The sequence below is a fragment of the Clytia hemisphaerica genome, unplaced genomic scaffold (genome assembly GCF_902728285.1).
Source record: "Clytia hemisphaerica strain Z4C2 unplaced genomic scaffold, Clytia hemisphaerica genome assembly, whole genome shotgun sequence".
Taxonomy (NCBI): Eukaryota; Metazoa; Cnidaria; class Hydrozoa; order Leptothecata; family Clytiidae; genus Clytia; species Clytia hemisphaerica.
Genome location: NW_027104057.1, coordinates 1,585,059 through 1,607,905, shown reverse-complemented (window position 1 = coordinate 1,607,905; position 22,847 = coordinate 1,585,059). Strand labels below are relative to the sequence as shown.

At 35.0% G+C, this 22,847-nt stretch overlaps 2 protein-coding genes across 2 annotated transcripts in view; both read right to left on the bottom strand.

Annotated features, from left to right (window-relative positions):
- LOC136812327 (bifunctional 3'-5' exonuclease/ATP-dependent helicase WRN-like) overlaps nt 1-22,847 on the bottom strand; it is a 92,830-nt gene that overhangs the window by 9,874 nt on the left and 60,109 nt on the right. The window lies entirely within an intron of this gene.
- Nucleotides 6,991-8,843, bottom strand: LOC136812332 (uncharacterized). Its single transcript, XM_067068831.1, has 3 exons — nt 8,774-8,843; nt 8,331-8,384; nt 6,991-7,318 (listed from the first exon to the last, which is right to left on the bottom strand). The coding sequence occupies exons 2-3, from the start codon at nt 8,382-8,384 to the stop codon at nt 7,037-7,039; spliced, it is 336 nt and encodes a 111-aa protein (XP_066924932.1). The 5' UTR covers nt 8,774-8,843; the 3' UTR covers nt 6,991-7,036.

Below are 22,847 nucleotides of genomic sequence, written 5' to 3'. Positions count from 1 at the left end.
CTCACGTTTTAGACCGACCGACCGACTCACTTTTTTAGACCGACCGACCGACTCACGTTTTAGACCGACCGACCGACTCACTTTTTTAGACCGACCGACCGACTCAAGTTTTAGACCAACCGACTCTTTGTTTTATAAGAACACTTTATTTTCCATCATTTTTATTATGTTGTAAATAGGAAAAGGTTATAGTTATTGACACCATCATGATAAAATGAATCATTCTAATTTCATTCAGATTTATATACATTAAATTTATCACTAGCACCTCTTCAATTACCACTAAACCTCATTATAAAAATATTGATATTATTCTATCTTCCATTTCTTTGCGTTCCTTTAATATTGAGCGGCTGATATTTTCATTTTATACTGTACAAGTTTTTTGTCCTCGCTAAATTCATATTTTCTGTCTAAATGATTTTGGCCTTGAGCTTAGCTTCTTATTCAGTTATTAATCATGATGTCTTTATAAAAAGTAAAATGGTTAACCGGGAGGGAAAAATTGGAAAAGTAAACTTTTTCTAATCTGTGACACATTTTTGTTCCTTGTGTTTTGTTTATATCGGGAATCCGCCATTTTTCTTTAAATTCGTTCACATAGCAACGTGATAGACCGTATATTTTATAGCCCGGGCTTTTACGGAAGATAGCTTAGAAACTTAACAAGGCGATATCTCGAGATTGGAAAGGAGTTAAGAGATGGTTGACCCCTCATTGGATCGGGAATTTAATAGAGAATAAGTTGGGAAAGGTAAGAGTGGGTATAAAGAGACTTTCGAAAATAAATATATTCGGGTATCTTTGGCCCGATGACGTCATCAGAACCTAAAAAATAGAATATCTAAAGTTTGAGAAGGATTTAAGCAATGGTTGACCCCTCACATTGTATCGGAAATCATCGAGAGAATCTTTTCGGTAAATGACAAATTGATTTCAGTCAAGCAAAACATTTATTACCCATTCAATGACGTCATATAGGACCCAAATGACGTCACAAAACATTAAATTTACGATTTTTCGAGTTTTGATTGGTCTTCTTTTTCTTGAGTGACAATTTTTGTTATTTGGGATTAAATCAGTCAAAAGTTTCCCTTTTACTATCCAAAGGGCTTTTGATGTGTTCAACAACACTTTACTCGGCGGGTGCGACGCCGGGTGACGGCTAGTCTATATTACTAAACGTAGAATGTGAGTGAGCCGTGAGGGGGCCATTATGGATTTTTGAGATGGGGGTTCGAGAGTTACGTGACCGATTTTTTGGTTGGATGGTTGGTTGGGTGAGTGGTTGAAAACGAAAGCGAAAGTGGTCAGGGGAAGAGTGTGGAAATTAGCGTTTTTGTGAAGAAGTCATTGCAGTGCAAATCTTTCGCAAATTTAAAAACCCACTTTCCCGTGGAAATAATTGACGTTTTTGGTCTTTTTGGGACCCTTGGGGCATAAGCTACCCGTTGACCGCAAAAATTCCGAAATTCGCGAATAAACCGTTGACAACAATAGGGGTAAAGGGACCCAATGACGTCACAGATTTGGGAAAAACTTCAAAATACGATATCTCGAGTTTGAAAAGGAGTTGGGAGGTCGGTGACCCCTCATTGGATCGATAATTTTATAGAGAATAAGATGGGAGGGGTTATAGGGCTTGAAAGTGACTTTTAAATTTGGCTGAAATTTTAGGCGTTTTCAGTTGATGACGTCATCAAAACATGAAAAATGCGATTTCTCGAGACTGGAAAGGGGTTGGGAAGTCGTTGACCCCTCATTGTATCGGAAATTTAATGAAGAATAATTTGGGAGGGGTAAGAGTGGGTATATACAGACTTTCGAAAATAAATATATTCAAACTGAGGCATCTTGGGTCCGATGACGTCATCAAAACCTGAAAAATCTAATATCTGGAGTTTGAGAAGGATTCAAGCAATGATTGACCCCTCACTGTATCGGAATTCATCTAAAGAACCTTTTCGGTAAATAATCTATTCATTTCAGTGAAGTGAACAATTTATCACATTTCGATGACGTCATTTAGGGCCAAAATGACGTCACAAAACATGAAAATTGCAATTTCTAGAGTTTTGATCGGTGTCAAGTGGCAATTGTTCATTCTTTGGGATTAATTCAGTCTATAGTTTCCCTTTTACCATCCAAAGGGCTTATGATGCGTTCAGCTTATCTACTCCTCGGCGGGTGCGACGCCGGGTGACGGCTAGTCTATATACTAAAAGTCTAATGTGAGTGAGCCGTGAGGGGGCCATTATGGATTTTTGAGATGGGGGTTCGAAAGTTACGTGACCGACTATTTGGTTGGATGGATGGGTGGGTGGGTGGTTGAAAACGAAAGCGAAAGTGGTCAGGGGAAGAGTGAAAATTAGCGTTTTTTTTAAGAAGTCGTTGCAGTGTCAATCTTTCGCAAATTTAAAAACCCACTTTCCCGTAGAAATAATTGACGTTTTTGGGTTTTTTGGGACCCTTGGGGCATACGCTACCCGTTGACCGCAAAAATTTCAAAATTCGCGAATTGACCGTTGACAACATTAGGGGTAAAGGGACCCAATGACGTCACATATTTGGGAATAACTTGAAAATGCGATATCTCGAGTTTGAAAAGGAGTTGGGAGGTCGTTGACCCCTCATTCGATCAAGAATTTTATGGAGAATAAGATGAGAGAGTTTCTATGGCTTGAAAAAGACTTTATAATTTGGCTGAATTTTTAGGCATTTTCAATTGATGACGTCATCAAAACAGAAAAATTGCGATATCTCGAGTTTGAAAAGGAGTTGGGAGGTTGGTGACCCCTCATTGGATCGAGAATTTTATGGAGAATAAGATGGGAGGGGTAAGAGTGGGTATATAGAGACTTTCGAAAATAAATATATTCAAACTGAGGCATTTTGGGTCTGATGACGTCATCAAAACCTGAAAATCTGTTATCTGGAGTTTGAGAAGGATTTAAGCAATGATCGACCCCTCACTGGATCGGAAATCATCAAGAGAATCTTTTGGGTAAATGACAAATTGATTTCAGTGAAGTAAAAAATTTATTAGCCTTTCGATGACGTCATTAAGGGCCCAAATGGCGACAAAAACATGAAATTTGCAATATTTCGAGTTATGATCGGTCTTAAGTGGAAATTTTTCGTTCTTTGAGCTTACAAATCAAATCTTTTTACCCTCCCCCGTCATCCCCCAGCTTATGATGCGTTCAGCTTATCTACTCCTCGGCGGGTGCGACGCCGGGTGACGGCTAGTATGTGACTATTTCTGTTAGATAAAGTGTATAGAATCGCAACGCTGCTGATGTTAAATTTCGCGGTTGTCTTTGAACCAAAAACGTGCTTAAAGGGTGACAAAACAGGTTCGTTGTGCATTTTGCAGAACCTCGGGGTCGGTCCGAGCATGGTCCGAGCCAAAGTTCGAAAATCGACCCTTAGAAAGACTTAACTTCGAAAATGGTCCATTTTTACGTTTTGCCACCCTTAGAAAGATTTGTTCCTCGAAATTTCAGCCAAAATTCTCCCTTTGCAGGAGTTGAATTTTGATTTTCGTATAGTTTTTGAGCGCTTAAAGAGACTCGATTGCTTTTTAAAACGGATTTTGCACCCTTTTGATGGGTTTCGAGAGTGTGAAAAAGGTATGCTCATGGATCGCACATCCATTTTGCTTAAGTACCCCCCCCCCCCCCCCCAGGCGTAGAACAATCCAAAAGTGAACCTACCATCTTAGAATTTCAATTCCCTACCTAGGGGTATTCAACATAATCATTTATGACAGTAAGGGTAAAAAGTGCTACTAGCTAAAAAAAGCAAAATTTTGGCTGATTTTTTATTGCGTTTTTCAAAAAAATGGATGTGGCTTTCATATTTTTAAATTACAAGCTTAAATTAGAAGTTTTACATAGAATCGAAGCGCACACTTGTAGTGCAACACTGCAGAAATAGTTTCAGAAGTTTTTGAAATAGTTTTCGAAGGGATACAAATAAGATCCAAAAAACGCTTCCGCTGAGCATTCTTTTCTAAGCAACGTTCTGTGGTATGTATTTTTTTTGTTCAACCTTCTTCAAAGTTGAAGAAGAAAGCAACATTATGACCCAAACTCAAACTCATACCCATGCCCAGATTCTCATATTTTTTAATGATTTTGATGGTCGCATTAATCGATTTGCAGAATGATAAGAAAAGCAAATTGTGATGGGGACAATGTTGATTTTGAAATAGTATATCCATTAATATCTTTAATACCCCTACAATTACACGAAAGAAGAAAAACGGTAGAATGAAAGTTTGATCAGTATTGCCAAATGTTTGATTTTTACTTTCGTAAGAGGGCCTTGAGTGCCACTTTCATTGATCTTTACACAGCCTGCTATTGGGCCATCCCACATGATTTTTCATAGGTTTAATTTTTGACGATCATCTTTCTAAAGAAGAAATGTGTGCCGATGTGTTACTTCCAATCATTGGTCCAGATTGACCTTTCAGAAATTCGCAACTTTTCAATGGTCCAAGGATAGTGAAAGGCAATATGTGCCGATATGTCGCTTGATCTTTTAATAAATCTATTACCTAAACAAAAGAGTCCAAGCTTCCAACCGAGTTTCCATTTATACCATTAAGGTGTCCACTAAATAAAAATGTTAAACCAGATCACTTTCAATGATACGAAAAGAAAACTTGGTATTTTCCTCACTGCATATTCCAGTGGAATGTCCTGGACGGTAATATAAGAAATCTACCTTCTGTTAAGACCTTTAAGAATGCCATTTTTTAATTTCTGTGACCCAAACAATCACATTTTTTGATGTTTCTGACAATCAAGGTGTGCTCTTTATAAATCGACTTCGGGTAGGGTTTAGTCATCTCAACGAGTAAAATTTTAGGCATGGTTTTCGTGATACTTTAGACCCTTTCTGTGGTTGTCGAACTAACTCAGTTGAAAATACTATTTTTTCTGCACTGCTCTATATACCTTATCAGGCAAAACTTAGTCGGCCTTAATTATTAGTCGGCCCTAATTTTAGTCACCATGTCAAAATTCAGTCACTAAGGACCGACTAATAACTAAGTTTTGGCCATTTCTAAATTCTTAGTCGGCCCAAATTTTTAGTCGGTCCTAAATTAAGTCACCAAACCAAAATTTAATCACTTAGGGCCGACTAAGTTTTGGCTGATAAGGTATTCTCATGCGAGACAATCTCTATTCGACAAAAGACTTAGGTATTGTTTTTCTCCCACTAAACCCTTCTAATTTTTGTCGGCTTTTTACTATTATACGATGATGAAAACCCCCTTAACTGGCAACCCCCCCCCTTAGGAAAGTCAAACTTTTAACACCCCTTTGCTTTTGGTTCATCAAAACCCAAGACCCTCCCCCTTAATGTAGTGGGGTGGTAGAAACTATGAAAGCTTGACTTCAATTCAAGCTTGGTATTTCAAGATATTTCAATTGAAATTGTCCAGGCTGAATGTTTTACAGACCCTCTTGATAATTAAAAGGTTTTAATCGTGAACGATAAATACAGTGGCAGCAGCAAAATCATTGGCTTAGAGGAAATCCTAATTTCACGAGGTTTGCAATTAAAAAAGTCAAATTTCATATCGAATTTTAATGTCAGGGTACAGAGATAGAACAAGGGCTTTTTCAAATGTGCGTTATCTAGCTCCGCTATTACATATCCCTGATGATTCTTTCAAAATAATCTTTGTGATAAATTTACCACCCCTGAAGTCTTCGGATGTCTTTAACCTTTTACTTAAGTTGTAAGCCTTAGTAAGTCTTTCGGGCTATTTTCTATAAGAAAATAGATTTATAGAGTTGGCAATACCTCCTAATGTAATTAACCCTACTTGGAGTGAGCTTTTTTGTAACGGTAAACTGGAATGGAGGGGGACCTCATAACATTTGAATTAGAAATGGCATAACCATCAAATTTTGTCCAATGGTAGTTCATTTATTCCCAAACATGATGGAAAAAAAATAAATTCAAAATTCTCATTTTTTAACCCGTGACTAATTATACGAATGATTGGAAAAAAAACATGAAAAATTTGACACATGTATGAATGAAAGTGATTTTTGAACTTTCTTTTCAGTTTTTGAAAAAAAAGTATGCTACTTACTACATGTCATGTTACATATTAGCAAAAATTGCTTGGTAGAAGAATATGTTTATGAACATGTCAAAAAAGCTTTTTTCTATACTGATAGCGCTCACAAGTTCACTCGCTGACAATTGTATCATGTCATTCAGTAGAAATAAAAAAGTGCTGCAAGTGACAACTTAGTCTGGAGATCCATACTCTCTACTCAAACTTACAACACATAAGCAAAAATCCCATCAGAAGCTACTCATTGAAAGTATGGTATTTTTGACCCAGTTTGAATTTGTTTACATTTGGTTTAAATTTCGTGCCAAAAAAGCCGTTGATAAGGTTAGCCAATCAGCTTCGCGCACTTCCAATCAAAACAATAATATCACGTGATTTCAACAATTGTTTAACAGCCGATAGAATTCTGCGGACAGATTTGGCATCTACAAAAATACTACTAGTTATACGCTACGGTTATTTCTATCGAGATTTCTACATTATTATTCGTTTTAACTAAATGCTATACTTCGAAACCACGCGAACAGAGTAGACGGGTCTCCCAGCTAGTGACAATGTGAAATAATCCTGAACACCCTATAAATTTTCACATCTTGATGACATTTCTGACAGTAAAGTAACACAAAAAAAAATTTTTCTGAAGCCTTTGTTACAATACAATAGCTATTTAGAAGAACAAAGTTTTTGCTCACTTTGGGCATGAAGAGTTATGACATCAAAAAATATTTTGTCAAAAGTTACCTTTTATGACAAAGATTTTGTATGTTAAATTTCATCCAAAAAGATTACTACTAGATCAAAAGGAAAAGCCTAAAAGCCTAGTATGAATATGGTTAACATGATGAAAGGGCACCGCTTTAGGGGAGAAAACATTAAACTGACAATTTTTATTATTTGGAGATATTATTTCAAAGTAATTATGATTTTATTTCACAAATCACAGAATATATCACAGCACTTCAATATGGCGACATTTGATGATATAGGGCAAGACCAACCAACTTTTGGCTTCCGTTCACAAACAACTGTTACTGAACCAGAGATTGGTGATTTGAATGTAAACTGACATTTCACCTTGACTAAATCCATTCGTTTTGCCTTGATACAATTGCGGATTGGAGAAGGGCCATAGGTCTGGACACGGTTACACAAACCAAAATTCCGAACAGCTCGTTTTTCACGTTTTCTCAGATCATCACCGCGAAATTCATCCTGAAGGTTAAGGAATGTCATTTAAATAATACATCAATCTGACTTATATTTAAATATTTTCACTTTTCTAGAGGGTAGCCTTGGATTTTACTGAACCCTAAGCAAGAATTTTCCATTTTCCTAAATGGGGATTGCCACTTAAATGAAGGTATTTCTAGGTAATGGGTCTAATAATTTGTGATCAAATTCTGTGGGTTTTAACTCATCCAAAGCCGATGACGGATGTATCCGACATGGGATGTTAACCCTATTAGCCCGGGGGGGGGAGGATCTACCACGCTGGAATTCTTTTGTGTATATCTCGAAGAAAAAGCTTTTAAACGACTTGAAACTTTTTGACTTTTAACAAAATCTTATTAAGAGTACTTGTGCAAAATTTTAGGGTCAGTACAGATCAGGTTTTATGACTTTATTGTGAAACATTTTAAAGTACTGATAACTTCTGAACTATTTATTCAATCCTTTTCAAATTTTGACACGTGATAGGCATTGATAATATATAATATACAGTCCTCCTGTTATGCCCAGTTTGAATTTGCAGTAGCGTAGACAAGTGGATCACAAAATTTGTGTAGGATAAAAAGCAGATTTTTATGAGAAACAGTTTTTAGATTTTGACCGTTTTTAAACTTATTTCGTTATCGAGTGAGTCGAAAGTCTACTGTTTTACTAGGAAGAGATTCTTAGCTTTTCTAATGAGCTAATAGGGGTTTCTTATTCTTTAGTTCCGGAGACGGTTTAAAAGTGAACCTTTCCATTTATTGAGAAACTTAATGACCAGGTTAAAAGTATTGCTACAAAAATTGTAAAACTTTGGCCTGCGATGCCCTTTTTCCAACTTTTTCATCTTTCCACCAAATATTGGTTTCCTCAGGGGGGGGGGGCTTGTTAACAGCTAGCCTTCATGCAGCTAGATACCCGGCTCAAATGACCCAAACGATGATATTAAAATTCACACATAAATTATAGCATTCAGTTTATTTGGATTGTCAAGTTTGATCAAAAGGTTTACCTTGGCTGTCGCGATTGCAACCATCAAAGCAATACAACATAATTTGAACCACATCTGAAAAGTAGAGGATAAAAATTTTCGCCATAGAACGTTTGTATAATGTAATACACGTTTTTCTATAAGAACATACGACTAAGATGATCAAAATATTAAGAACATATAAAGAACCTTTTAAGGCTTCGTGGATTTTTATTAATATTAATTTTGCGCCTATTCAGAGGCATAGAAGTGAATTTTCGACAAGAAAACAAGATTGACAAAATTTGAAGCTTTTTCGAAACCCAATCTACACCCTCCCGATAGATACGGCACTACTTGTAGAAAACCCACAGGCTGACAATATAAACGTTTCAAATCTTGTATCGGTTACAAAAACTGACATGTCTATAGATTGTCAACTCAAAATTGCAAAGAATAAATTGAATTTATTCAAGACCCGTTACCTTTTCTTTCGAATTCTTACCTTTTTTGAATTCGTTAATGTCGACGATATGTTGGTTCAAAATAAATCTCTTGTTCTTATCTTGTTCTCATATATCAGAACTTTCAAAGTGTATTGACTCTACTTTCTACTGATCAAACATCATTTGGAATCATATACGCCTACTTTAGTGCTCAAACCTCTTTAGTTATATTTTGCAATATTTAAAGTACACTGTCCCGGAAAAAAATCGTGAAGAAAAAACATCGCTTTTCAAACAATGAAAATCATGACAATCGGGTTTCACACACTCACCACTTCTTACCGAAATTAAGTAGTACTTTAAAAGTCGAATTACAAGATGCATTTTCGAGCTAGTGAAGGAAAAATCTTTTGGACAGTTTAGTTGGGTGAAAGTGATGAATTTGAAATTTTGGTTGGGGCAAAGTGACGAAAATGCCTCTAGGTGACAAATTTTTTTCCAGACGAAAAAAAAAACCAACTAAATAAAACGCATTTTTCCCCGATAAGATAATAATTATAAAGTTCACAAACTGCATAATCTACAACTTCTTACCTCTACAAAATCCTTCTCAAGTATCCTCTGGTGTCCATCAGTAATACACGAGGAAGAGGTTAACTTTAAGCCTAAAATTATCCTAAAATTATATTTCGAAAGCAAAACTGAGGTATTTTGGGCTTAAATAATACTATATTTTTTAACCGTGAGTTTCACAGCGTATGAATATCACATATTATGCTGCGGTGAAGACAAATCCTCATTTCATTCAACGCACACTCAGCGAAATGAAAGTATCTGGACCGTACACATGTTTTCGTGTTTTACATACGTTTAGATTTTCGTTAAACTTTTGTCAAAAGAGATCTAAAACGTGACTACTTGGCAACAATCAAACTAAAAGGGGAGATTCAAAAAGTACGTTCGTCCCCGAGGGGAAGAGGGGTAGCTAAAAAGGAAATAACAAGTGATACTTTTATGGACCTACCTGGTTATGAATTTAACACATATAATTGATATATACGTGGGCATGACCGTTAAAAGATCATTCAGAACACAAATAGTGACGATCTATTAAAATTAGTCGTTTGTTTCTTATAAAAAAAAACGTTTAGAAAACAAAATTTCATGATCGTGAATTATTCTTTCATATTCAAGACTTCGTGAGCAAAAAAAACATCTATCTCATCAAAGAATTGAGTAATTTGACTAAGAACATTGATGTATGCTTATTAATAGTGATTCTTATAGATCAACATGCGTTTTTTGAGCCAACAAAATTGTTTTGCAAAAATCTGCTTGAGCCATCTTTTACCTATTTTCATGCAAAAAATCTGAAAAAATCAAGGATCCAATTTTTCACAAAGTCCAAAAAACCCGTTATTTTAGCCGTTTTTGGCCCAAATTTACCCAAAAACATTTTCTTTTGAAAATCGGGCTCCGTCACATTTGAGGGTTTATAGTTATGCATCTTTGTGCAAAAAATCATAAAGAATGAAAGAACCAATCTCGAGAAAAGCTAATACCTAAGTAATTGATAATGTGCTTATAAAAAAATATCGAATTTGGCCAGTTTTTCTATAAAAACACGCCAAGTAACCAAAATTTCATGTCTAAACACACATATTCTTCAAAAGTAAGCCCTCGTGAGCAAAAAAAGCATCTATCTCATAAAAAAATTGAGTAATTTGACTAAGAACATTGATGTATGCTTATTAATAGTGATTCTTATAGATAAACATGCGTTTTTTGAGCCAACAAAATTTTTTGCAAAAATCTGCTTGAGCTATCTCTTACCAATGATGTTAGCCTACTTTCATGCAAAAAATCAGAAAAAATTAATGATCCAATTTTTCACAAAGTCCAAAAACCTGTTTTTTAGTCGTTTTTTGGCCCAAATTTGCCCCAAAATTTTTTTTTCGAAAATCGGGCTCCGTCACATTTTGGCCACTACCATTTTGCACCTTTGTACCAAAAATCAAAAGATTCCTATGATTCAATCCTGAGAAAAGTTGGTAACAGACGAACGAACGGACGGACTAACACAGGTTAATTTATAGGACCTCTACCCCACCGGGGTAGGTCCAAAAACGAACAAGGGGCCAAGGCTGTAAAGTTTACTTTCCCTTTTGAAGAAGGGGTCAGGCAGGGTCTTGAAAAAGATGATGAACGGAAGTTGCTATTGAATGCCCCTAACTTGTCATAGAATCACTTTTTTCAAGCTGGTTTGATGGAAATTACATTATCATGAATTAAACTTAAATAAAACATGAAGAACTTCAGGGGGGGTCAAGCCTCAGGGTACTAAAGCATAGCCTAGAGAGGGTACTTATCTAAAAAAACTTTTGACTCATACCACCCACCCAAATAAGTACCCGGGTACTTAATGACTTTTCCCTTCTAGACCCTATACCCACCCAAAAAGCACCCGGGTACTTAAGGACTTTTCTTTTCTAGACCCCATACCAACCCAAAAAGTACCCGGGTACTTAAGGACTTTTCCTTCTTAGACCCTATACCTACAAAAAATAAATTTATTACTTATTAATCTTTCTCAATTCTACACTCATCAAAATTAAACCCACCCTTATAACTGTTAATTTTAATTTTCCTTTACTATTAGCCCAACTAATAAGCCAGGCGTAATTTACAGTAATACATTCGGGTATATTGATTGCCTTATTTTTTAAACATGAAAACAGATGAAAACAATGTAAAAGCACTTTTTCACAATCTTACAAAATCTTAGAACAGTTTTAACAAAAGATCTAGTTTCTGAAATATCTGGAAATATAAAAAGTATAAACCAGAGTAAATAAACCAGCTGCGCTGGAAGGTCAGCCTAAATTGCTTAATATGATTAGAAAGATATGTTGTTAAAAATTGATATGAAATACTAAAACGAGAGTAAAAAAATCATCAAATTTACGTTTGTATACAATATGGATTAACGAAAATATGCCATGTTACAATCTGTATGACAGAATAATTATTCGTCTCTTAATTAGGATAAATATTAGATAATAAAATTAGATATACTGAACAGAAACAGCATCAAACAGATTCAAAAAAAAGTCACCAGTTCAAAAAAAAAAGTTTCAAAAACGAAGAATGCTGTAAATCAGTAAAGTTAAATGGTGTCATTCTTATTCATCTTAACTCCAGAGAAATAGTTTAGCTTAAAACTACATGTTTTTTATAATAAGCAATGAAAAATTCAAAAGAGGTTTACACCGACACCCAAAATACTATTTAAAATTTATTCAAATTTAAAGTTTTATGTTTAGCATACCCGGTGTCGTCCCAGAAAGACTGTAATTATTGTACTGTATTTTCCCTAATCTGAGCCTAAATATGCTTAAAAGTGCAATATTTATCTATTAAAAAATATTTAAGGGGGGGGGGGGGGGGGGGGGGGGGAGGGGGGGGGGGGGGGGGGGGGGGGGGGGGGGGGGGGGGGGGATCAATTATACATTTACAATTAAGAATGTTGTAGTGTCCGCCATCAAATCACAGTTGAAAAATGCAAGTCTAGAAAAACATAATTTTTGTCAATAATTTGATGAAGAATACTTCAGCCTTTCTGAAATTTACATAGGAGCTGCACTTTAAATATATATACTTGATTAATTTCCATTTACGCTTGATCATAATTATCTCCAAGTCAAAAAGAACAAAATGAAATGCAAGTGTCTGCTTTCAAATAGACCTTTTTTTAAAGAGGCAGCCATGTTGAATAATTATGTACTCCAGCATAAAAACAATGATACAGCCATGCATAATTTTTAGAATATGCATGATACAGTAATTATGCATGGCTGTATCATTGTTTTTATGCTGGAGTACATAATTATTCAACATGGCTGCCTCTTTAAAAAAAGGTCTATCCCAGTGAAAAAATCATTTTTACGTCAATAATTTGATGAAGAACTTCGGTCTTTCTCAAATTCACATATGAGCGGTACTTTAATATACTTGATCAATTTCCATTTACGCTTTATCATAATTATCTCCAAGTCGATCCAAAAAATGGTATAGTGGTCATTGACCTTGGTTGCTGCACAGGCGACTGAGGTTCGATTCCCACTCGCAGCGGTTCACTTGGCAAGTGAATGAACCTTCGCCCGGGTCAACCCATGCCATGTGAGGAGAATTGGGTAGTCAGTCCAAGGTGCTGACGGGGCGCTCATTGAAAGCGTCTATAGTTGCGAAAATAGGCCTCAAAGCCTCCTGCGACTCAACCAAATAAAAGCAAAAAAAAAAAAAAAAACAAACGTAACTGCCAGTGAAAAACGCAAGTCTAGAAAAAATCATTTTTGCGTCAATAATTTGATGAAGAACTTCGTTGTTTCTCAAATTTACATAGGAGCTGTACTTTAATATACTTGATCAATTTCCATTTACGCTTTATCATAATTATCTCCAAGTCGGTCCAAAAAAACAAACGTAACTGCCAGTGAAAACGCAAGTCTAGAAAAAAATCATTTTTGCGTCAATAATTTGATGAAGAACTTCGTTCTTTCTCAAATTTACCATGGAGGTATAAAGAAACAGGAGAAGTATGCTATTGTAACCATGCTCGCCCTACGATTAAAAATATTACGAGGTATGCATGCTCATAATCTCAAATATCGTGCATTTTTAATGAACTCTTTTGTTGATAGGTAAAATCTTATTGGCTAACTTAAGTGTTGGAAATAAAATGGGACGAGATTCATTGTTTCTGACATTGGTGTAAGAAAATATTTGGATTAAAAAAGGGCCTGTAAACTTTGCAATCCTTCATCAAATGACAAAATTTTTCGATCAACATTTTCTTCAAGGTGAACTCTATTGCTTAATACTTACCTCCAAAATTCTCCAGCGACTTTTTGTCTACAAATTGGGTCTGAAATTATGTGTGCTTATAAAGAACTTTTCATTTTCTGGCTTGAGAAAATATCTTTTCAAAACAAAATTTAATGGATGACAAAATTGAACGCAAACTTATTCCGTGGAGCTAAATTTTATTTTATTCTCGTATATTAAAAGGCTGGAAATCTTCGATGCTGATAGTAAGAATGTTCAGAGCAAACTTGAGTTCTACTAAAAAGTCCTATTTCATCGGGCGAGCCTAGAATTTCTTTTGATTTATTACATAAAAGAAATCAAAAGACTTTAACGACCAATTACCGACAAATTCATCTCCTGTCTTTCTTTATACCTCTATGAATTTACATAGGAGCTGTACTTTAATATACTTGATCAATTTCCTTTTACGCTTTATCATAATTATCTCCAAGTCGGTCCAAAAAAACAAACGTAACTGCCAGTGAAAAACGCAAGTCTAGAAAAAATCATTTTTGCGTCAATAATTTGATGAAGAACTTCGTTGTTTCTCAAATTTACATAGGAGCTGTACTTTAATATACTTGATCAATTTCCATTTACGCTTTATCATAATTATCTCCAAGTCGGTCCAAAAAAACAAACGTAACTGCCAGTGAAAACGCAAGTCTAGAAAAAAATCATTTTTGCGTCAATAATTTGATGAAGAACTTCGTTCTTTCTCAAATTTACATAGGAGCTGTACTTTAATATACTTGATCAATTTCCTTTTACGCTTTATCATAATTATCTCCAAGTCGGTCCAAAAAAACAAACGTAACTGCCAGTGAAAAACGCAAGTCTAGAAAAAAATCATTTTTGCGTCAATAATTTGATGAAGAACTTCGTTCTTTCTCAAATTTACATAGGAGCTGTACTTTAATATACTTGATCAATTTCCATTCACGCTTTATCATAATTATCTCCAAGTCGGTCCAAAAAAACAAACGAAACGTAACCGCCAGTGAATAACGCAAGTCTAGAAAAAAATCATTTTTGCGTCAATAATTTGATGAAGTACTTCGTTCTTTCTCAAATTTACATAGAAGCTGTACTTTAATATACTTGATCAATTTCCATTTACGCAATCAATATTATCTCCAAGTCCAGAATAACAAGCATATTAAATGTCTAGCTATCAAATCAAAAGAAAACACCAAGTTCGAGAAAACATTATTTTTGTGAATAATCAGATAATTAAGCTGTGAACTGTAATATATATACATTCCATCAAATTCCAGTAATTGTTGGTGGTTATTCTATATTCAATTCCAAAATGAAAAAATATGTTTTCATGCTACAAAATAATTCACAATTCAGGAAAAAACTTGAGCAAATAAGTTGAAATCTTCATACTTTAAAGAAAAGAACATCCTTATAATCTAACTCCAGTGTTGTATCTTCCTTAGTTATAAGTTTAAAAGCCACTTCAACAAGATATAATGATTGCATAAATAAAAGCTGGCAAGAGATAAACACCGAACGAACGAAAAAGCAGCGCCTTGGCAGCCATATTGAATTGTTTTTGACACATATCGGGAAACCAAACTTAGCCCGATTGGATAAATTGAAAGCGTATCCCAACCGGAACGCTGCCCTAAAAAAGCAAATACACAGGTCGGGAAACCAAACTTAACCCGATCGGATGAAAACTTTAGAAATCGGGGAAACACTTTTTTTTTTCTGACCCTGCTGCGGAATAATAGCGAAATGAATGCTCAGCTGGGGCTGACCAATTAGCAAAACTAAACATAAAATAAGAAACTAATGTAAACTAAATAACCAGTTGCAATAGACCCAAGTAAAATTCACTTTAAAAACGAGAATCTGTAACACTTTTAATCTAAACTCCATTTGTTATACTTCATTGAGCTTTGTTGTGAGTGCCCACCCAGAATGTCTTAGAGAAGTTATTATCAGGTCAAAGCATGCAATCAAGCAACCTATTGTGGTAAATAGAAACAAAATAATATAATACGAAAATGGCTAAAAAAACAAGAAAGTTTCTAAGCGGGTTTTTTTAATAAAGCTGAATAAAGAAGTAAACCCACAACTATACTGTAATAACGTAAGAAAGCTTTTGAAATAAAAGAAGCCAAGATAGGATATAAATCAGAATTTTTGAGTTTTCTACTTTACCTGGTGGTATCAAAGTGTAGAAATCTGGCCCATGTGACTATTTTGGCAGAATTTAGGTGACATTATCTCGCAATATTTTTTTGAAAAGCTGTAATAAGTCAGAAAAATGAAAGAACAAATTCAAAATGCTAAGAACAAAATCATGCTTAAACTTTCAAAAAACAAATAATGTAAATATTATATAGTCAAAAATGTCACAGGTTTTTAACAATACTTAAGTCTCAAAGCCCTTAAATTATCTTGAAAACAAAATAAAACTACTCACCAGTACTCACCAAAATTGAGTCAAGGTACTTATTTTACAAAGAAAATTCAAATAAGACCCACCCAATTAGTACCCTGGTACTTGTTTGATTAAACAAACTTGGCTTCCCACCCACCCAAAAAGTACCCGGGTACTTATCAAATTTTTTTTGGAAAAACACCCACCCCACCGGCTATGCTTTAGTACCCTGAGGCTTGACCCCCCCTGAGAACTTAGCACATAAGATTAAATTTTCTTATAAGATAATGCCTCAATCCCCCCCAAATAAATCAAGAAAATAATATTAAATAGAGCCTCCATAACTCGAACCTGTGGCGGGGAACAAAAATTTGTTATTTGTTAAGTCATTGTTAACTGAAGGGACGAGAAAACTTGTTCGAGTTAACGAGACATTACCGAGTTTATGTATGTGTGTTTTTCAGCGACGGAGACGGTACGATATACTGGGAATCGGGAAACTCCTCTAGGGAAGCAGGGAATAGGTAGATTATTGTATTCATCTGAAAATGCTGCTAATTCCAGCTTTAAAACTTGTTTAGTCAAAAAAAGTAAAATTTGGTGGGTTTTTATTCATAAGTGCCCCTGCTTCTGTTCAAACATGAAATTTTCTTGAAAAATCAATACCAGGAAAGAGTTTGTTTATTCAGTAATGTATACTCTCACCATTTCTTTTCAAGGAGGTTGTTTTTTTATGAGTTTTTTAAGATTTACTTCAAGTTCTTTTTTATAAGAACATAAAATTTTTAATCTTAACATGTTCTTATTTTCCCCATTTTGTGTGTATCTATTTTCTTAGGATAATGGTCCGCAAAGGCTTATGTTCTTAACTGAATACAGATTTGATATCAGTGAATTGAGTCATGTCATACTTTCGATCATTTTGCATTTTCATCTTCTTCATTATTTTCAGTTTTTCAAAAGATCTTTTAATCTATTAGAAGACTACATTGATAACAAGCTGGATGCTGATTGGACATACCGGGTGTCCTGGTGTGAGGGTATTAAATTTATTGTAAGACAAAGACTCGCCTTTTTTGGTCCGGAAACCACCTGAAATGGTCCAAAATCAATACTTTACCTTTTCTTTACAAAACTTTATGGATGAACGCTTTCACACAACTCATAATATTCGTTTTCAGGGACCAAATATGAAAGTAAGGCTAAAATGGGTCAAAAATGGCCATTTACCGGAGTTTTTCACCGTTTTTTGGTCCGGACACCCCCCAGTCGGACCCAAACCTGCCATTTTTCTCATATTTCTAATATATTTATGTAAAGAAACCCAAATAACACTGTTTAGAGATGAGATGTGATAATTAAGTGTGTTATTTTCCCAGTAAATTATGACTCCCTGGTGAATTCCGGCTATTGCCTATTCGAATTAAACATTCCAATCAATGAAGTCACTTGCTAAGTAGAGACGTTTTAAAAATGTATGCATACTGTAATTCATAAACTTTATTGTTGTGGTTGCTGTAAAAGAAAACCTAGCCATAAAATCATCTATAAGTTAAAGTGACCCGTTGTTACCCACACCCATCCCGTTGAACTGTACCCCTGGTGACGCCAAGAATATTTTCATCCGTTCGGGGAAAAATCAAAGAATGCTATCCCCACTGTAGCGATTTTTTTTTTCCTTTTGAAATATTCTACTCTAAGTACTAGTAATAACATGGTTTAGAGGGTGATTTGGGATTAATAACCCCGAGGTTCATTGAAAACATTTTGAAGTGATTTCAATGAAACGAGGGGTTATTAATCCAAAATCACCCGAGAATACCATGTTATTCCGCGTTAATTATATGGTCAAAAAAAGAATTGAAGAACACTCAATCGCTATTCTTTTCGAAACTTATAAAAACATTCATAACTATAAAAAAACATTCGACTGACACTCTTATTTTGATTGGCTTTAAAATTTCGTACGATATTTTGTTAACCAATCAAAATATCGTACGATACTTTTCTTTCAACCAATAGAAATTTTTGTTTACATCAGGGCGATTACAAAAAAGCGGGGCTATTACGGATTTATCGCCCCGCTCGTCCTTTACAAATCTAAGCTAAATGTAATCAACCATATAATTAGGACCCGAATAATAGAGGGGTCCAAATATAAAAGGGGGAGGGGGTCCGAAATTTCTGTAAAATATAATAGACGGGAGGGTTGAATAAACGGGGGGGGGTTCGAAATCAGTATAGTCAAGAAAGATGCCTTTTTATTAGAATTTTTATTGAGCCAAGAAAAAGCTCTACGAACAAGAATTTTTTGAATTAAATTTCAAGAATTATTTCAAAATAAAGAAAACAGTGTTGCAGTGTCAAGATGTAGCCAGGTTTTTAAAATATCTCTCAATTTTCTAACCCAAGCAAATCGCACTCAAGAAAATTAAATTCAATTTAAATGTCAAAATAACAGTAAAAGTTTCCATATTGTTTTTGTTCATGATAAACAGGAAAAAAAGATTAGGAAACCGAATGTTGATGGTGATCTATGCCAGTTTTTTGGTATACTATCAGGGGAGTAAAAATTTCCCGAAGGGAGTCATTATTTTCGCGTAAATTTATACTCCCGGAAGTAATAATTTCCTGGGAAAAGATTACTGGGGAGTAATTATTTCCCAGTAAATAATGACTGGAGAGTATAAATTTTGGGGAGTAATATTTTACTGTGACACCGGTACAAACCCCCTAGAAATTTGTTTTTAAATTTTTCTTTCAGTTTTTTAAAAATTATAGTATACATGTTTTGTTTTTTTTATAAGCAAGTGTATGCCCCTTGGTCAGGCTCGTGTATGCTTGAGTTCTCAAAGCATCCAGACATAGTTTATGCTTATTATATGCTTATGAATCATGCTTATGATACACCCTGAGCCAAGTTTTTAAAATGAAATTTCAGAAATTTTGTAAAAACTTGTTCAGATTTTGGGAACAGTGGAATGTAGCTAGCCGTGGAATGTCTTATTTTTGACTTGACCTCTACCAAACCTTTTTAAACAGATAAAAATGACCACTTGAAAAATATTTTAGGCTGACATATATGCTCATGTTATACTTAGGAATTCTGCAAACCTGAGCCTTCATATGCTTATAAGCGTTATGCTTATAAAAAAAACATGTATTAGGAGTATTTCCTGACAATTTGGTGCATTTTTGAACATTATTCACCGATATATATTATTTTAAAGATGACATTGTAATTTCATTTTCAAGGGAATCCAATCAAAAATGAAAATTTCGCGTTTACCACCCCTTAAAAAAGTTGAAAACTTCGGTCAAAAGCTGTAAGTTTGAAAAAAGCACCCTGATTTTTCTTAAAATATAGTAATTAAGGCTTCCGAAAATCATAGTGAGGCTTCCTCCGCTGAGTAAGCCCCAAAAAGTGTCTAGCTCATGGGCTATATACAGTGAGGTCAGGCGATCTTGGGGGTCATTCAACATCTCCTCGATTGTTGACCGCCAATGAAAACTGGCCACGAATAGAACGAAGAAACTTTGATCATTTATAATAAATTGATAAAAGAAGTATTTTCTTTATGATGATTTAATACTTCTTGCCTTTCTTAGAATTTTTTGAAAAGCAATGTTTTAGCATTTAGATCAAAACTTTTGATCTAGTTGACCAAATTTGACAAATGACCCCTCAAAATTTAAGTTTATCATTTCCCTTTCCAAAATGATTGATTCTTTAACTTTTCATAGAACTCGAGAAAATTCATTTCAAAGAGGGGGACCTTTTTCTGAGACAGACAGAAATAAGGAGAAAAATGAAAACAATCAGTCAGACAATATAGCGTTCAGCGAAAAGCCATAGCGCGTTAAATTTGATTGTTGATGGGGGAAGAGAGAAGGAAGTAAGGGAAAAGTAAATGAGGTTAACAAATGATAAATCGGTAAATCATAATAAATGATATATCTGCAAAAATAAAGCAAAGAAATTGAAATCGGACTAGGTCATAATTTGGGCATGGTTAATACACATCTTTGAGCAAGAAATTAGAAAAAAACTACAAATCTCGAGGAACTGCCAAAGAACCGGTTTTTTTTCGAAAATGGGACACTGTCACATTTAAGGTATTATCATTTTGAATCGAGCTACAACTCGACAGATTCAAGATAAACCATTTTCCGGCAAAAATCGGCAGTTCAAGCGATTATCTAGAAATTTCTGAGTCAAATATTCAGTTTTATTGACAATTTAATCATGTGAGATCGTAGGTATTGTAATTAAAGTCTATTCACGATAAGTGTGCACTCTTTTTTCTTTTACCTATAACTTTTGAAGGAATTCTTCGTTCTTTATAAATTTGGTATCATTGGAAAGATATTAGTGAGTGGAACAATTTGAAATAAAAAAATCTTTAAAAAAATTCTAAAAATGAAGATGAAAAGGAAGAAGAAAAAAGGGAAGATCTTGTAGAAAAGTGCTATAACTATCATTTTTACTGGAGAGATTCTTTTATCTTAGGAGATCATCACTGTGAAGAAATTTCATTAAAATATTTATTCAATATAAAGTTATGATACAAAGTTAATAAGTGATTGACCCCAAAAAACAGCAAAAAACTGCAGAAAACAGCGTTTTTAGACGTCAATCAGCTTATAACTTTGTTTGATATCTTTTGACTGAATGATTATTTTTGAGAATTTTTTTCACAGTGATGACGTTCGATGATCGAGGATTCACTTCAGTGAAAATGATAGTTATAGCACTTTTATACAAGATCTTCCTTTTTTTCTTCTTCCTTTTCATCTTCATTTTTAGAATTTTTTTAAAGATTTTTTTATTTCAAATTGTTCCACAAATAAAAAGATACACCATAACTCCAAATTTGAGTCTAAGATATACAACTAAAAAGAAGGTGTGGTGTGAAAGAAAATCCTCCATCACAACTTGGTGATTGGGGGTGATCCACCACACCAAGCATCAATCAACAACACATGATGTAAAGAGCAACACAATGTGGTGAAAGAAGAGCTGTTCGTCTCAACGGAGGATTTGATCGCTGGACTACGTCTGCCACTTTTCCTCAGAGAAGAACATTCAAGCTCCCGGACTCTTTGGTGTCGCGAGCCAATAAGACCGAATGCCACAAAAAGCGAACAAAACTAAAACAACTGATATAATTTCACAAAATGTCAGAGGACTGAAGTCAAAAGTTAAAACCAAGGAACTGTGTAAGCAAATCAATAACCATCGTATCTTTGATGCATGTATTCAAGAGTCATGGCTTAACGGCCATTCTATTGTTGAGCACGATAACTGTACTTTCATTCAGCATGGTCTTGATGCAAATGTTGATAAAAGTAAACGCGGAAAAGAAGGTGTTGCTATTGTTCTGAGCAAAGAAGCAACGAGAGCATGGAATGCTTCTGGTAGAACAGTATTTAATAACTTTGGTAGTCAGATTGTGGCTGTTCGTTTAATTTGTCAAGACGCACGAGGAAAAAACGTTAGCATTTATTTGATCTCTGCTTATGCTCCAATTGGCGTTGCAAAAGACAATGTTTAGAGAGAATTCCTTGATAATCTTGAACAATGTATACGTAACAAAGCAAAGGAGGATATCTTGTTGATAGGATGTGACTGTAACTCATCTCTCGGTATTAGCTATGAGAGAAAACCTGAGGAGGAAAAACCATCAATCGGAAAATTTGGCTTACCGCATCGCAATGAAGCCGGTGTTCGCTTTCTCACCTTCCTCGAAACGTTGAACCTTGTCGCAATAACAACATATTTCCGAAAACGAAATTATGCAACTTGGACTTATCCACGTTCAAAGCTACCACATCAAATCGATCATCTTATATCCGAAAAATCAGACTTTTGCCGTTTTACCGATGCATCAGTAAGACAACCGTTAGTTGATAGCGATCACCTTGCGATTCGATGTAGATTGAAAATTATGTTGAACTTTAGAAAATCCCGACAATGTAATCCTCTGAGAAAGCTCGATAGTAATGTTTTACTGAATGACATTGATGCTAGTAAAGATTTCAATCGAATAGTTCATGATGGAATACAACACTCGAATCCGCTTGTTGATAAATACGAAGTTCTCACTACTGCTATGACTTCTGCTGCTTCAACTGTATTGCCACAAAAAGCTCGTGTTAGTCCAGACGTGTTCACCGAAAATGAAACTGAATTGTCAAATTTGATTGAAAAGAGAAACCTTGCTATACTATGTAAAATGAATCGTGTTACAAGAAGGACCACTGAAAACCTTCGTGTCGCTCGGAAGCAGTTGAAATCTGCCATCTCAAGGGCAAAGAACAATTGGATTAAAAGTGTATGTGATAAAGTAAATCAAAGAGACACTACTCGTACCGGTACTCAGGCATATTGGGACAGCATTAAACTTTTAAAAAGGGGAATGGAAAAACCTCCCCCAAGCAAGCAAACGATGATGATGAAACCGAACGGTGACAGATGTACCAGCCCTGAAGAAAATGCTAATGTGTTCCGTGCCCATTTTGAGAATCTCTACGACAGACCAGCTACTTTCGATCCATCTGTGTTAGACCTCTTAGAACAACGACCGATTTTTCCGAATATTGATTATACCCCAGATGACAATGAGATACGTAAAGCCATCGGTCGCCTCAAGAACAAAGCACCGGGAGATTCGTCTCTTACACCTCAAATGTTCAAAACTCTACTTGAGGACAACGTATGTTTTAATCTACTTAAAGATATTATCGTTGATATATGGGTGAACGAAATTTGCCCTACCGATTGGAACACTGGTCTCCTCAGGATATTACCTAAAAAGGGGGATTTAAGAAAGCCCGGGAACTATCGAG